Source organism: Dunckerocampus dactyliophorus, chromosome 15, assembly GCF_027744805.1.
Source record: "Dunckerocampus dactyliophorus isolate RoL2022-P2 chromosome 15, RoL_Ddac_1.1, whole genome shotgun sequence".
NCBI lineage: Eukaryota > Metazoa > Chordata > Actinopteri > Syngnathiformes > Syngnathidae > Dunckerocampus > Dunckerocampus dactyliophorus.
This window is the reverse complement of record NC_072833.1, coordinates 16,426,664-16,444,697: the sequence shown is the minus strand read 5'-3', so window position 1 is coordinate 16,444,697 and position 18,034 is coordinate 16,426,664. Positions and strand designations below refer to the sequence as shown.

Below are 18,034 nucleotides of genomic sequence, written 5' to 3'. Positions count from 1 at the left end.
ATGTTTTTGTTCGAGGGCTGTCTTCGGTGCTGACGGGTGGGAGCTGACGGGTGGGAATTGTTGCTCCTCTGTCAGGCGGCCAGCAGTGACTCACATAAACACCACTGACCTTCTTTCTTGTTTACATCTAGGAGCTAGTGTGTGCGTGTGTGTGTGTGTTTTATCTGTTTATCATCGTCCTAGTGGGTGAAATAAAGTTCGGGAAGATAGGATAAAGAGACGCATGCTTATATCGTGTGAGACCAATGTGAGGTCACCGCCGCAAGTGTATAACGAAATCCTGTCTGCTGCTATTTTTAAATGCGATGAGTGAGCACAATGGCACAGACACAAGATAACCGAACTCATCACTGTTTTGATGACTGTGGCCACTTTGGGTTGCTAAATATATATGTCTATTCGGCAAAAGTGACTTTTTAGATGTGTTTTTAGCGGTAAGTTTGATCATTTTCTTTCCCTTCAGTGAATATGGTAACCTAGCATGGTGTTGCTGTTAAAATGTGAGTGCAGTGTTAGCACTGTAGCTCACATAGCTATGCTAGTGTTGCTAACTTTTGTGTCCTCCTGTCCCATTCCTTTATTACATTGTTGTATGTGACATATGGTATCTGTTACGTTGGTTTATTGGCATTAAAGCTACACACATACACAGCGTGTTCCCAGTTGGGTTCACTAAAAGCACTTTTAAACTGTCTAAACACGAGCATCAAGGCTCAATTTTAAAGAAAAAAACTTCCAATTAGGGTTGCCAACTCCCAGGGCCGAACTACCGATTGTCTTTTTTGTGATTTTTTTTGTTTTGCCTTTTATATTCATGTGATTTAGAAGATTTTTATACTACTTGACTTGAACATCCTTTAATTAATTCCATTGACATTTTAAAAACGATCACGGTCATAAAGAACAAAGTGCATCCCTTTTAAGCTTAACAAGGGAATGTACGTTTGTTCCTAAATATGGGATGATTCTGTTTTTCAAGGGACGGTTGGCAACCCTACATCAAATACAGTATTTAGGGACCTCTGAAATCTGTTTCATTTTTTTCCAAATTCCGTTTTTAAGACAGAGGTTCAGCCCAACCAGCGGTTTCCTGCCGACTGGTTTATATTTGCAACATCTTCATTGAATGTGTGTATATACGTGTGGGTCAAAGTTGAGGAAGAAAGAGAAAGAGTATGCAAGAAGACGAGACCAGAGACTATTAATGATGTGAGTGAAAAGGAAGTGTAAAGTGAGAGCAGATGAGAGATGGGAAAAGAAACTCCGGAACGACAAAAATCCATTTAAATCACTCTGAAAAGGACAATAAAAGATGTGTCGGTAGAGCACAAATGATGTGCGGATTGGAGGTTTTTGCTAGCAAATGAAATGCATCAGCGATACTAAATCTTCTGAGCGTCATCCAAACCAAACTGGATAACAAGAACTCCCTCAGCGGGACGCGCACTTCCAGCAATCTAGATTCAATATTTATGTAAAAAGACAATCCCTGGAAGGACTTAATCTGTTTTCAATCAGCACCCCGGCACTTTCACATCATGAACGGGTGAAAATCACATCCAGGATGCAACTGGTGTGACTTTCAACAGATGAAAATGAATCAGTCTGAGAGCACACATGGCGGCCCCTCTGCGTTTGCTCAAGAGGAGGCCATTTGAAGAATCATAAAAAAAAAAAAAAAGAATTTATGAGAGCCGCTCTGTGTTACTTCGGCTTTGTGTGAGTCCGTAACACACTTTGCCGGATTGACCTACAAACTCTTTGTGGGAACAATGCTTGTGGCGCTTGCTCAATGAGATCATCTGCAGTTTTGTTCCATGAAAAAATAATCAATAGCAGGCAGATGGGTGTGCAAGGATAATAACTTACTGCGATGCTGTTTATTTGTGTGCTGTGCATAAAACACAACAGAAACAGAGCGTCTTATTAAGATGACGACTGACGCTGTGAAAGCTTTACGTGAAAGGACGCTTCCGGTCTTCACATGAAAAGCGCTGTGCGTTACATCTTGTCTGACTGCACTGAACAAAAGTCTCAGAAACGTAGCTTCCAACAGCAACAAATTAAAAGCACAAAATGAATACAGATCCCGGGATCCCACGAGGTGGTGCGGTGCCTCCTCTTGTTTTTATTCACAGGGTCTTCTGAATCACTCTTGGTCTGGCCCGTCACCTAGGACTTGGGAGACCCTAGCAGGGGCATATAGCCCCAGACAACATAGCTCCTAGGATCACTCAGGCACTGATTTACGGAGGAAATGTCTTTAGTCATCCATGAAAGCGGACCCATAATCTATGCGTTTCAGGCAAAACAGGATAGTCACATCAGCTTTGATTTTGGAAAAGAGCAATCAACATTTTTGCCTCTTTCTGATATCTTGCGAAGCAAACACCTGCGACGATGTGGATGTAGAGTAAGAACATTCCCACGCAAAGTATGGGATTTATCCACCTGTATTTGTGCGTAGGAAAATGCGTACATTTATGCACAACTCTTACGATGCGTACACACAAAACATCGTGGTAGAACAGTGGAATTACAAATAGCTGTGGCGGTGCCTGTCCAGCGAAGGCCATATCATCTTGCTGCGTGCTTCACAATTTGACCATCAAACAAGGCACCGCCGCTCCCCCCAGAGCAGACGAGCCGATGCCAGACACAAAGCCTGCCCCTAAAGTTTATTTATTTGTTATTTCTTATTTATTTATTGGTGATGCACGTGTAGCAGTCTGTGCCAGTGACTTGTTGATTTGCAGTAGAGTGTTTGTCATGTTTGTCAGTTGATTTTTTATACTTCTCTTCTTCAATTTCGGTGTTCCTCGCCCTCTTTGCTATGATTTTGGGGAGGGAAAAAGTCCATTCGTCCATTTTTAAAAATCTGATTCATCGATGAATCGGAAAAATAATTGACCGATGAATCGATTATTAAAATAATCGTTAGTTGCGGCCCTAACATACTGTAAGTCTATTTGTGCAGCATCGGAGCAACTTTCACTTTGTCTCAGAGCACACAACTGTGGTGCGTTCAATGACCACTTGGAATAAACACTCCATGAAACAATTAAACAAGACGACGTAAACCTGTAAAAACTATGGGCATTTTAACAGTATATTATTTTTCCATTATTTTTCTAAAATAGCAGCTTTTATTTCCAAAATTGATATGCATTTAAATACAATTTTATGTAGTTATTTATAAAACTATTTTTTAAAACATGTTTTTGTATCGTTGCTCCTGAAAGTTTTCCATGGCAGGTTAGGCCCCGCCCACGGACTGGTAGCGGGCCGCAGCCCAGTGTTTGGGGATCCCTGATTTAAGCGAGCATAAACCTAGTAAAAGAGGCAAGATAAGCCCCTCCCACTCATGTAATGCGACTTGTGACAGTACATTTAGCATCTTGGGTTCATTTACGTTCAATGGAGACTTTGCTGGTTGAAAATGGTGACAAGAAAAACATACTGTTCAAGTTAAGCCCAATCATCCATTCATTCATTTTCTATGGCACTTGTCCTCATCGGGGTTGCGTATGAGCTGGCGCTTATAGGCGTGGCACACTCTGGACTGGTCATCAGTCAATCAGAGGAAACATGCTCGTAGAGACACACGTTCACTCTCACATTCACACCTGTGGACAATTTCGAATTAACCAAACTGCTATTTATAATGCTAATTCAACGTTTAACACCGGCCAGTCTTATATCATTCAGGTTCCAACATGATCTAACAGCTCAGTGTTCCGTGGCGCCAATAAACGCCTGGAGTGGCCCCGGAAGCTGTTAACGCCACGCCTCATTAACACTCTTGAGTAGACATATGGCCGCCCTCCGTCATCAACTGCTTCCATTTAAGAAGCTTCTACTTGATTGACCTCCAGGTCGCCGTGACAATGGCTCCGAATCCCCCCCCCCCCCAGGCGGCGACTCACTGCTAATCTGATCCCGATCGTAACAAAGAGATGGAGGGAGGGTTGACGTAAACGCAGCGGCGTTTAAAGGCGATAAAATGGCAGTTTGGTCTCGTTGTACAAAAAGAGAGACTGTTATCTTATTCGGAGCTACAGTCGAGCTGCAAAAGTCCCCGACACGCTCATGTACGCACGGCCTATACACAAACACAAGGAGCCTTTTAGCAGCCTGTCTGGCCTCACAAAAGTCACCTTCTATCAATTAAATGCCTCATTCCAACGCTACTTGGGGAATTTCCCTTCAACAGCGCAGGACAACCCCAGAGGACAAGCTCATAATAACAACAATGATGTCATATTTTCATATCATGTGACTGAGCGGGGGGCTGGGCGGAGCTACTGAGGAGGTCAAGTAGAAAGTGAAACAAAAGTGAAATACAATCCAGACTGAGGCAAGAACGCCACCACTTCACAGGTTTCCAGCCCTTTTCCATCATCCCACTCATCACAGGACTGTGGGAAGAAAAGCTGAATGAATCCACTCTGTGACAAGTGCAACGCTTTATGACGTGTCAAGTTGAAAAGTTCCACTTGGCTCACTTTTCCCCGCCACAGTCAGAAAGTGTCAGGGGGTTTAAAAAAACATTGTCCACTCGCTGATGGAAATGCGATCCGACACATCAGGTGCAAACGGGGGACAAACCGGAGGACCCCTCTTAGCCCTTTTCCACTGTAGCGAACTTTGGTGTTGGTGCTGGATTAAGTTCGAGGCCGGGGTGGAACCGTGTTGCCATTTTCCATTGTCCCGGGGAGACGTGTCATCACGTCACAGGGGTTACGCCTCCGATCAGGAAATAACAGGAAATTTCAAGTGGTGACCATTTTTTAATCAAAACACACAACTCACTGCAGCCCTTGACACTGCACACTATTTACAGGTAAAAATAGCAAAATGTTTACTTCTTCAGATGTCCAAATGGACAAGAGACAGTGGGTTTCCTCTGGTGTCCATGTTTTCGGAGCCTTTTCCATTGTTAAAGTTTGCAATGCAGTGTAATAAAGATGGAGGCAACTCGCAGACTATTTTTGAGGTAACCCCACCCACTCGGCTCATCAAGCTTTTGGAGTTGAACCAAAAAAGACAGCTTCATTTTGACATCTAAATGGAGCCATGAAAATGGAAAACCAAAGCTCTTAGAACCAACTCCAAACCAGCTCCGAACCAGGCACAGTGGAAAAGGGGGACACTTGTGTAGTTTTTGGTAAGTGTACATGCATGAAACCTTACCTTATGTTCATGACGAGAGAAAATACGCCACTGCAAGTTGTTTTTTTCTAAATTTTTTGGTAAAATCTGGCAAATTTGCCAAAAATAAAGGTAAACATTTAGCCGATCTTTTTCTACAACATTTTGGAGAGTTTCTGTGGTCAGACGTCACTGATGTTGGACCCGAGAGATGCCTGAGTTCATCCTAGTTCATCAAGTCCAATCATGCCTTTATGGACCTTGATATCTGATTGACCGGCCGAGACTCGAGGCTGCAATACCGGTGTTGTCAATACCGGAAGAGAAAAAGTTGTATGGGTGAACTCCTGGTTTAAACTGTCTAAATTCCAGCATTATGGCAAAATTTTTGGATCACACACTTCTATTACACTACTGTGGGACCTCTGACTGATGAAATTGATTGTCTCTATTATTGCTGGAGTTTTGAGTATAAAAAAATGGCATCTCAACGTAGAAACATTCCCAGAAGTCTTCAAAGCGCCAGGAATTGTGCAGTTATCAGTGGCAAGTTCTCCGAGAAGGCTGAAGGACTTTCGCTTGCGTTGACATTAAATAATAATTTCCTCCGCGGATTAAAAACGAAACCAGAGTTGTCTCACCAGTAAAAAAAAAAAAAAAAAATGCTTTTGTGTACATTCTTGCTTCTCTATGAAACACAGTCCAAGTCACTTATTAATCATCGACCTGACCACACACACACACACGCACACACTCCCCCACGCACACACACACACACACACAGCCAGCCCGGGCCTGTCGAGGGCAAGCAGCATATTAAAGTATTGGGTTGCAGCTCCTACTAATCTGCAGGAGAAACGTTCCTTCATGTGCCTGCTTGTCACTCTTTCACTCTTCCACCTCCTCCTTGGTGCTTTTTCCCAGCAAGACTCATTCTTCTCCTGTTTCCATAATTTTCCTCTCAATCCACAATCTGTGACAACCAGCTACTATTTGTATGTATCCTTGTGTACGTACTGTACACCAGTGCACCTGTCTGGGATCAGCTCAAAGAAGAGTAAAAGGGAGGTGGACGCTTGCAGTGAAATGTTCAAGGGATCCACAATAAATCAAATAAACAGTGAATCAGCAGGCGTCCGTCACTGCGCCTCGTTTTCACAGCTTGTATTTACGATCTCCCCGGGAGGAAGCTGGCCACACTAAATCTCGGAGATGAGCCTGAAACTTAAAACACGTGCACGACAAAGACATGACATCCAAGTGGATCCAGTGTCGTATCTGAGCGCGCTAGACCGTCGTCTTTTTGGGGGGCGCCCACTAAGGTTTATTTGTTATTGTTATTGCAGCTGCACAGTTTGTGGAGTTGCCGGGTCGGAGATGGAGGCAAAGATGAGACAAACGCTCAACGCTGGTGTCGGCTGGCCAGACACTAAGGAGGGAGGGGTGGTGGAGCAGTGTGTAGGATCATGGGGGTCACACTGAAAGCAAAGTTAAAAGGCTGATTTATGAAATAAACAAACGTGGCGTGCTCCACAGAGGAAGTTTCACGCATTCCTCACAGAGTAATGAATGTTTTATAGAACTAGCAAATAAAATATGAGCCCAAAATCAGCAAAACTGAGCACTGTTACCTCCACGAACGACAAAGATTATACAGTCGTCCCTCATTTATCGCAGTTAACTGGTTCCAGTTTCCGCAAAGTAGGATTCAATATTAACAAATAGAATATTTTCGTAGCTAGATCATAGAGAACCTGTTTATGACTGTCTAAAAAAGTTTTTTTTAACATTATTAGAGTCCTGTAAACATTAAATAACACCCCTATAGTCACCTTTATGCTCATATTACCTAGTATAGCAGACATGATAAGCAATAATAAGACATAATAATTCTCCGTTATCTCTGGGAAAGTTCCTTCTTGTAATGTAATGTGGGTCGATCGCATGGCATTAAAACAAAAAAGGTTGACATCCATCCTCACTATGGCGTTTGTCACTTGATTGATATGCAGGACAGCCCGTCTAACATTAATCTGCCATACATAGACGTACCCCCAGTAAAACAATACTGCTAGCTTTGTTTACATCACATTTCACAACACTTAGGCGCAGGCTGTGGGATCTCTTTAGCGACACAAGACGACCGCCGCTATAAGAATAGAAATCTACCGAACAAACTAGTTAGCCTCCAGTTTATTTATTAAAAACTTAAGAATAGGTTTGAAACTCAGGGGAAGAAGGACAAAGTAAGAAACCAAAATCGTACCACTGCCACACGGAATGGGAGGAGAACTTTTTTCACTATGTCATGTCGGACTCTGTATCCATGACTAACTTAATGCAGGTAATGTCTCATCAATGTAACATTACTGACACCTAGCAGTGACCAGAACACTACATATGACATATCTTTCAATATTTTGGACAATAATAGGCAAAGACAATAAACCCGCGATAACGCAAGGGAGCGTTGCTACACTTCAGTGTAGCAAGGGACGAAGGTACAGGTACATGACTGTAAAAAACATTTGTGGCTTCACCTACGGGTGATGTAGGACCCAGGAAGTAGTGAACAAAATATCAGTTTTATGCTCTTTGTAGGTCAAAATAACGACGTAAGAGGTAGCTTACATGCGCCACAATTGGGGCTTTTTTACCCCCATGTGCACCCCTCATTGAAGGAACAAGATGCACATATTACAACAGGGATCTTTTTTGTGCAGGCAGGAGGAGACTCGCAAACTTGATGATGTTTTTGACAGGACACGTTCCACATCTGTTTTGCAGTCTTTTGTCTTTGTCCTGTTGTGGGCGGCGGTACTTGGATGTGTCCGTCCTGGCTGTCAGGACAGAGGATACAAAGTGTTCTCAGCAAAAGCATCAAAACCCTCTCTCATCTGGACAATGCTGGTTGGTGTCCAGCCTTGTGAAGAACATACCTGAGGTCAACCCTTCAAAAGACATTCATCTTTCATCTAAAAAAAAAAAAAAAAAAGGATTGAATCAGGATGACATGGAATCCTGGAGATACGGTATGTACCTCCTTGATGAGGTGGGAATACATCATTGCTCTGAACGACTCCCTGAATGCATCGTAAAAATACCTGCAAGCAGAGAGGCAGCTAACGAGCTCCGAAGGTCAAAGCAAGCCCTCCTCTCTTTTCTGTGGTTTCATCTCTCAGCTCAAAAGAGACAATTTTGGAAGTACTTGACCTCATAAAGACAAAAATCCCTTCACAATTCCCAATGAAATAAGAGTCAAATCTATGGTATCTATAACTGCACTGAGGATACCTTTATTTACATTACTGTGATAAAAAAAAGGTCAGCTCGGATAATCCATAATACCGCTTATAGAGAACATACAAACCAATTGTTCAAATTTGCTGATCTGGCAAACTTCCAACCGCTAAAATTATACATAAAGAAAAAATTACCTGCTACCCAAAAACGTAATACAACTCTTTTCAACAAGAGAGGAGAAATATGACCTGAGGGAAAAATTCAACTTAAAACACTACATGCGAGAACAGCGCTAAAAACCTTTAGCATGTGCAATCAAGTTATGGAACCCAAACAATGCACTGAAATAGGCGATTTTCAGAAACAATACAAGCAGTTGATGTTTACAAAATACAAGGAAGACTCCTGAACCACTGTGTACATACAATGCCATGTCTAAATACTACTACACTCACTACTAACTTTTCATTTCTTTCTCTGTACTCACTCATCATCCAACTACTGCAAGTTCCTGTCAACTATTAACCATTTCATCAGTTATTATTATATATTATATTATTATATACAGTACAGTACAGTATTTATCTGAGGTATTATATAGCTATTTATATAAAGTATACAGTAATAAACCTTGACTCCTACTGTACCACATTGTTATACGGCCTTATCATCTTGGCAAAGAGTACATTTAGGATACAGGAAGTGTACAAATGTATTGTAATTGATGTGAAACAGAGAGGGGGTACGGTTAAATAAGCTTTCTTCCTACATCCTTTTGGACATGTGGAACTTGTATGCATGTTCAAAATAAATGAAACCATTATCATTATCATTACCATTATAGATGAGGAAAACTATACTTATGCAACGCCAGGAAAGACAGGATCCAGACATGAAGATAAAACAGAAACTCAGATCCCGACCATACGAGAACCTGGAGTTCATCCCAGATAGTGAGCATATTTGGCATCAGAGGACGACAGCTGTCATTAAATGCAGACATGTCTCTGATAGCTTGAAATCTGTTGCTTCATTTGACAAGTTTATGAGCAGTGAACATTGTTATGCTAGTTCATGCTTTTTGGGCTAGATCATGGCAGACAAAGCATGCAAGCCGCAATAGAAAACCGACCTGCCCGCCATCCAATAATAACCAGTGTGGTCTGTCAAGGGTTTTAAAGACAGAAAACCTGCCGGTCTGGACTCACACAGCGGCCCGATAGCCTACAAGAGGATGGAACATCATTCTGTCTTTCCCTCAAGTCTGGCTGCGTGTAGCCGAGGCAAATCTGCTGCCAATTTTCTTCCCTTTCTTCAAGGGTGCGGGGTTGCAATTTTCTGCTCTCAGGACCTGTGGAACGCAAGGTTGAGACGGACACGCTTGGCCTAGCGAGACTGTAGAAAGATATGGAGGAGGCAACAAGGTGAGGACAGGGCTCTCTTTGTTGGCCAGCAGAGGGCAACTGCAGGAGTATGCCAAAGACTAAACTATCAATTAAAGGTCCCATATACAGTATCACGTTTTTCACATATTTTAGATAAGACTCATGGGACCCACAATATTGTATTAGAAATGTGATGTCCAAAAATGTAGCCTTAATGCTGGAATTTTGACTTTTAAAAGTGCTTTTAGTAAGCCCTGTTGATGTCCCGATCTGATCTTCAGGATTGGGATCGGCTGCCGATCCGTATTTTGAAGATCGGATAATATCGGCTTCCGCCATGAGATCCGTTTGCCGTATACCGTTCGTAAATTGGGGCCACATTCCAACATGGTAGGTGCGGTACTGCACCTCAAAGCCGGTTGCCACTCGACTCCCGCCACCCGCAAGAAGAAGAAAACGCAACATCCTCGTGCGGACATGTCCGCGGTGTACCGTGGTGAAGTTAGTTTCACGTTGGAGATTGGATATTCGGCTCCGTAGCTACAGCGGTAGTTCCCCCTCACTGTGCCCGGACTGCTGTGTCATGGTGCGGTGAGCTCACACGAGAAGTGCCGCTGGTTGTTTATACTACGGGCTGTCAATAAATTACTGTTGCGTTGAAGAGAGTAGGGCCCTATGATTTCCACATTAACGGAATCATGGACGGAAACGTGGAATTGGCCAATAAAAACTGAATCTACTGTTAAACGTGGAATCTCAGAGAGACGTGTGAATGAAATTATGTCATTGTGGGAAGAGGGAAAGTTCGTGTGGGGAAGTATTTCTCATCACAAACACTACTAAACATGTCAAAACGGTGGCGAAAACCTTGGGAACTCCTCTGTAACGGAGTGTGAATGGAAGCTAGCGGGGTTAGCTTAGTTTAGCAGAGAAAAGGTAAAAAAAACCTGAAATTCAAAATAAATTAAAATGGAAAACACTGAACTTGAGAAAATATAAAACGGATTTTGTAAGGCCCTAAAAAAAAGTCATATGCTGTATTCTAAATCACACCACAAATTGATCTATAACCACGTCAAATGATTACTTCTACCCTAAAAGCATTTTGCACGCCCATTTTTTTCCAATTTTATCTTTTATCAGATGGATGTTTATTGGATCGTTTATTGGATTAGCGGCCTGACGCAGGGGTTTGTTACAAAAGCCAAACAATATTGTTGGTCATGCTGTGTAATATAAAAGTAAATTCAGCAATACTTTGCTTGCATTATTTTTAATGCTCTGAAGAGCTGTTTTCAAAACCATATTCAATTCCACAAATTCATGTTTGTAACAAAATCTTATTAATCCTTTTAAAAAAAAAGGTTTGATATTGGATCGGATGAGCAAGACTATATAAAAAATCGGATCGGATTGTAAGCCAAAAAATGTGAATCAGGACATCTTTACTATTTAGCCTTATTTGTCCACATCTGTGTCCAACAGAGTATAGCTTCAAGAAAGGCTATCGTACACTTTAATACGCTTTTTCTGCACTTGTCCAAAGTAATAGATGCCATATACGACATACAACAATGTAACATGAAGGAGTGGGGCAGGGGGGGACACAAACGTTAACAGCAACATCACGCTGGGTTAGATTGTTTGCTGAAGGAAAACAACATGAACAAACTTACAGCTCTCACATCTTCAGCTGACTGACTGAATAGTTGACAGTTTTAATTTTGGTTTGCAAAGCAAAGCGGCCTTTCTCTCAAAAGTGGCGCAAACAGGTGAAGATGATAGATTTTTCTCATGTTGCTAGTGCTGATTAAAGGTTCCAGGGATGTACATTACCGCTGAAACATCATCAAAAAGTGTCACATAACTGAAATTCCTTTGCTAATTCAGGCTACTTCCTGGTTTGAAGCGGGTGACGCATGATGTAGACGGATGGTGCCATTTTAATTATGGGCTGGACTGTTAGGCGGCTTCAAATTTGGGCTTACGTGTTTATTTAACAGCAAAAAATGCCTTCCCTTGTCAGCAGGTGATTTGACCCCTCCAAATCACTACTCAGAGTGCCGCAGGCATCTTGGGGAAAAAAACAAAAGTTCAGTGGCTCTAAAATGGTCGTCATGGCCGTGTTAGATGCGCCCCCCGGGAAGCCACTTTAGCCACCCAGAGTGTGGGGGCTCGCATGGCAACAACCTGGGTTACATTGAACGGCGGCTCCCCACGGAGTACATCCGATACGCACATGCCACAACCCAGAACCGTCAGATCCAATTTGCAGGTTGAGGTGCAGGAGAAGCAGGCTGGCTGCCAACAACAACACCTCAGTCAAAGCTGCAGGACTATTAGCTTACTTCTGATCCATCATGTTCTCTATTTTATGGCCTTTCAGCAGCTTAATCAGGGAGATCAATACCAAGGGAGCTCAGTGGCACCGAACTAGCAACACGGGATTAGGAGGGAAAACACATACGGCGGGAACGTCTGGTGTGACGTGGCAAAGCCTCGTTTACAGTGTGCGTTTGCAGCGCTCTGAGATAAGACGGCAGTGGGGAGTAAAAACACAACCCGGAGTGTCATAAAAAATAAAACAGACAGGGAAAGAAGGTGAGCTCCAGTGGGGCTTGGTTGTTGATGATGGAGCGTGGCGGGTGAGCAGAAACAGACGACAGCGCCAAAAACAGGAATTAAGACAGCCGGTGGACTTCACAGAGCTTGTTGACTGAAGGCTCACAATGACGGATGGATTCATAATGGGGCCAATAAATTAGGTCACAGGCCGTACGTTCTGTTTCCTTGTGCTCGCGTGTACACAGGTGCATCACAAAGAGAGGCGTGGGTTCACTTTCAGCTCAATCAGGGCACTCAGGCCACTTCACACATGAAGTCCAGAACGTTGGGCTCATGTGAGCGATCTGATACCCTGTCCCCTCCTTTGGCATGACAGGAAGGGGTGGGCCATGGCACGGTACAATTGCATAGCCGATCACTGCAGATCAACACAACCGAGTCATAGAATGACTGTTGATAACCCGCACATTTCCTAATGGAAGTAAATAGAAAGACTCAAAATAATCCAAAAGTCAAAAACCATGTCACACACCTACAACTACATTTAAGTTAATAATCTCACAAGTGATTCATTGCAGCCGTCGGTAGAAATAATCAGAACAAACGAAACTGAAAACAATCCACAAAGTCAGGGAAAATGTCTGGGATTTACAGTATACTAAAAGTTTGCACTTCTTTTTTTCAGGTGACTGAGAACATCATCTCCAAGCAAACTTTCATGGGTGAGCATGCACACACACATGCACACACACATGCACACACACGTGGACGCCCTCACTATTTCTGACCCTCCCATATTACAACCTCAGTGGCCAGAACCATGCCTCGCACCTTCAACAACTCGGGGTCGAAGTTCATGAGCTCACTGGTCCAAAGGCCGTCGGCTCACTTGACCCTCAGAGACACCAGTTCACAAGGTGAGTGGCTGGGGACAATTTGGGGGTGGCGGGCGTCCGGTGGTGGCACTGGAAGGAAGTTGTGAATTGATGAGCAGCACATTGCTTCCTTTTGTAAATATTTGCTCCTTTCACACTTGAGACCCGCTCTAATCAGTGCTGCTCTAGTTTTTCCTCCACTAACTTGCGATGATTTCTCTAAGCTCCACCCCTCCTCTAGGCTGACGAGTGTCGAAAGACCAATGAAAGCTATGGTGTTAAACTGGACCTACTCCTCTCATCCTCAAACAGGCTACTCTCAGCCAGGCCTCCACCAGTCCTGCCGCCACGTGGTGCGCTCCTGGGCCAATCAGAGTTTGGGCGCTCACCTGCACAACATGACGTTAACCAACGGCAGGCTGCGAGTGCCCCAGGACGGGCGCTACTACCTGTACTCACAGGTAAGCTGTCCTGCCCTTTGATGCTAGCGCTTTCTGTCTCTAAAAGCACAGGAGTGACAAGTGGGCCGCCCTTGTTTTTCAGGTTTACTTCCGTTACCCGTCACCCGCCGCCGGGGACGGGGACCAGCGCAGCGTCAGCCACCAGCTGGTGCAATGCGTCTACAAGAAGACGTCCTACCCGAGCCCTATTCAGGTACACAAGCACTCGTCGCAAAACCGGTTGGGTGTTTCTTGACGCCATATGCTTTCTTCTGCCAGCTTCTGAAGGGGGTGGGCACCAAGTGTTGGGCCCCCGACGCTGAGTACGCCCTCCACTCCGTCTACCAAGGGGGACTATTTGAGCTGAGGGCCGGTGACGAACTCTTCGTCTCTGTGTCGTCACCGACGATGCTGAACGCCGACGATTCGTCCAGCTACTTTGGCGCCTTCCGACTAGATCTCTGAGGATAAAGACTGCTGGGTGCTGATGGGCGCAGTCTTTGGAACAATCCACTCACTGAAGCCTGGAGGTTGAGTTCCCAGGTCTGTTTGGAAGGATGCTGTGGGGCTGAGCGAGAGGACAAGGAAAAGGGCGATTCCGATGTTCCTCCTTTGAGCCAACGCAAATCACAAGGGGGCAGACAAGAGGACTGTGCTGCTATGCTACATTCAGTAATTATGAATCTGCTAGTTGTTTTGCAAGGGAATCCTCACATTTGGACTCCAGACCGAAGAATGTACGGACAATAAAAAGGCGACGTTGAAGTAACGTGGAGCAAATGAGTGTGCCATGGGGATTGTGTACATAGAAACATGTGACTGAGGATGAAGGCTGGTGATTTTAAAAGTCTATTTTTTACTTGGGATGGACAAGGGCCACCTCACTAAGAACTGCGCCAACACGAGTTGTGGACTTTGAAGTGAGGGCAGCGAGAAGGAGGGTGATGGGTGGGAGAGCAGACTGAGCCAGACAAGCGAAGGATAAAAAGACAGGAAAAGAAAGAGGCCGAAACTAGTGAGCAGTTTAGCCTCCTTTCTCTTTTTGCTTCTTCACTTTCACATGTAAACAAACAATCTGGTCTTTCCTGTGGAACCTGCGAAGCTGCCACTCGCATGTAAAGCATTCAAGGCTTCTACGTGGGAACATTTGCACATTTTAAGAGTTAGCCTCAAACTGAGTTAACGTTTACTTTTTATACACAACACTACAAAGTTCCAGTTTAACAGCCGAAGTTTGGAGAATTTCTATTAAAGCAAAAAAGGTCTTTAAAATAAACAATGTGAGGCTTTTAAAGCCAGGATGTCAAATTAATGGTGTGTTCACATGTGTGTTTATACTGAAACTATCCATCGATTTGTATGAATTGCCAATAATCACTGACAAGACAAGCTAACCTCTGCTAAAGACTGAACATCAAAGCTATTGACTACCAATGCTCGGAATGGGCAGAAAAAGGGCTGTGACGCCGCATGCAGAGGAGGAGCATGTGGAAGAGCGCCAGGTACTAACCGAGAAGTAATGACGATGTTGAACAACATGAGGAAGGGGAACTATCAAGGCACAAAACGATGACATAAGAAGGCAATCAAAGTCATGTCAAAGAGTTGTCAGATGAGACTGCAGCACTACAAAATGTTGGTCTGGCAGAAAAAAATGGATGCTTTAAAGAAGGACGGGATAACATTGCAAATGACGTGCTGAGTGGATGATTTGGAACAGGGCACATGCATGAACAACGTGTTTGTGACTGGGCTCCACATGACACGTGTGTGTTATCCCAGAGCAGCTGAGAACAGAGGAGAACAAGATGATGTTGCTTCAGCAGAGTAACAGGTGGCCAAAATGTGGCAATCAAAGGATGTGGCTGTCAACAACATTGATACATGCATTTCAATGTATGGAAGGAATAACGACACCACGCATGTCAACATCATTAAGTTGACCCCCAAAAAATGCAAAATAGCTTTGCTGAAATGTCTATACAGTATACGTAAATGTGCATCTGACACAATGCAATGTGTGGGCAACATCGCCCTGCCATCAACTGTAAAATCTACATCAATTCAATTTAAATGGAGAACCAAAAGAAGCCAAAGTCCTTGTTGTCAAAGACCTCAAGGAACTGGACAACTATTGAAGGTGGCATCCTGATGCCAAGGAAGACGAAAGACACACCACACAAAGAAAGATGCCATCTGACGTAACACATTCATCAACTATGGACTATGACAATATGACACTAGTGACGTGGATCGGGACACTAAATTCCTTTTCAATTTTAGCCACAACTACTTTTACAAAATGCAGGAACAATACAGCAACAGCATTACATTTAACAATAAATAATGATTCACATCAACAGCAGAAGCATGTGTGCCAGTGATAACAATATTAAACAATCCATCCATCCACCTTCTATGCCGCTTCCCCTCACTAGTGTTGCGGGGGTATGCTGGAGCCCAGTTAACTTCAGGGTACACACTGGTTTATGTGCCCTGGACACAAACAACCACTCACATTCATACCTATGGACATTGTAGAGTCGCCATTTAACCTAACATGCATGAATGTGGGAGGAAGCCAGAGTACCCGGAGAAAAGCCACGCACACACAGGGAGAACATGCAAACTCCACACAGAGAGGTCCGACGGAGATTCAAACTCAGGTATTCTACATCTCCTGACTGTGTGGCCATCATGCTCACCGCTCGGCCATCGTACAGCCCATTTTTTCATAATCACAGTTTCCAAAATCCTGCACAAACTAGTAAAACAATAAATAATAAAAAGTAAAAGTACAAATGAATACAATAAAAGCTAATAAATCAAATAACACCAAAAACATTTAGAACAACAATACATAAAATAGATCAAAATCAAACCTAAGAAAAATAAAACCAATCAAAACTAAAAAGAAAGCAATAAAAGACACGGAGGACACAACTCACGGCGAGTTAAAAGCTAGAAAATATAAGTGGGTGTTAAGACACTCTCATTCACACCCGTGGACAAAGTCTCCAATTAACCTAACATGCAATTTATGGGGATGTGAGAGGAAGCCGGACTACACAGAATAAAACTACGGACATAACATGCAAACTCCACACAGACATGTTCGCAGATTCAAACTTGGATCGCCAGACTGTTGGACTGACTTGTTTGATTTTAACAACATTTTGCAGACGATTGGAGCGCTGGTCAAGCAACCAACCATTACATTATGTTGTAAAAATTCAAGACTTTAAGATTGTTTGGCCTTAATGTCGGTCCACTCAGAGTGCTCTTATAAATCCTACATATGAAGGGCTTTTGGAGCAGAAGGATTGCCAAAAAAGTGCTGTCACGTCTGAGCTGCAGGTCAAAATGTGCAAGAGGTAAACACATGCAAACACTTTGCCGACAGCAGCTCCAAGCGGAACCATCTGCTGCACATTTGGACCCGAGTGAGCCGGAGCCAAACAGTTTGTCCAGCAAATTATAGGAAAGCACATTTGGGAAGGAGGAGGAGGATATTCGCAGATGAAAACCACGCTCCGACCAGCACGCCCTCGACCCCAGCGAGCCTCGGCCAGGGCGTGCGTACGTACATGCACGCGCTCATAACTGCAGTGGCACATCATCATCATCCAGCGTAAAGACATAAACGCTCTCGTTTAGCCATGCTGTCTAGCCGACCCATGGTAGTTAGTGTGTGTAGAACGTGTTTGCTTGAGGGGCTCCCTTCTGTCAAAAATCAAGGTCAAACTAAAGTCTATTTACAACATCCTGTTTTCCTTTAAGAGGAAAAACATTGTCTCCACTGTCACGTCAAGTGCACATGCATATGCGTGTATATCCTAAATGCACTGGACACAATGGACACACCCATACAAAGCCCTAAAAATGCCTATTTTTAAATAGCTAAATCCTATAATATGCTTATCACAGTTATTAACACTGACAAACAATTACAGGTATACAGTGTACAGTATCATACTTAAAAAACATATTGTCAGAGCGTCATCCTGCAAATTATTTACAATTTAAAACAGAGAAAAAAAATCTGCAAATATGGGGGGATTGAATGCAAAACTGTGAATAGGCGAGGGCCTGCTGTTCACTACATGCGCATGGCCATGAGTGTACACCCGACACACACTAAAGAAACTACAACCTCCTCTTATAAGTGCCTTTTGCCAAAACAACAACTAATTTTTCTCAGAGAAACAGACAGCTGAGGCGGGTGTGGCGGCCATCTTTGTCACACAACCTGTGACAGTTCCAGCACTGTGAACGCATCAATAAAGTACATTTTGTCCAACTGTCTCCAGTGTGTCACTTTGTGAAGTATCACATTATTTCATACATACATCTTATTGCCACTACGTTCCACGCT

General features: G+C 43.5%; 1 protein-coding gene across 1 annotated transcript in view; it reads left to right on the top strand.

Annotated features, from left to right (window-relative positions):
* Positions 1 to 18,034, top strand: part of LOC129168158 (tumor necrosis factor ligand superfamily member 10-like) — a 31,741-nt gene extending 13,707 nt beyond the window's left edge. Inside the window, exons 3-7 of the mRNA XM_054753102.1 lie at positions 13,030 to 13,066; positions 13,154 to 13,261; positions 13,532 to 13,680; positions 13,763 to 13,873; positions 13,939 to 18,034. Coding sequence (XP_054609077.1) covers positions 13,030 to 13,066; positions 13,154 to 13,261; positions 13,532 to 13,680; positions 13,763 to 13,873; positions 13,939 to 14,124 — 591 coding nt within the window. The 3' untranslated portion in view covers positions 14,125 to 18,034. The remainder of the gene's footprint in view (positions 1 to 13,029; positions 13,067 to 13,153; positions 13,262 to 13,531; positions 13,681 to 13,762; positions 13,874 to 13,938) is intronic.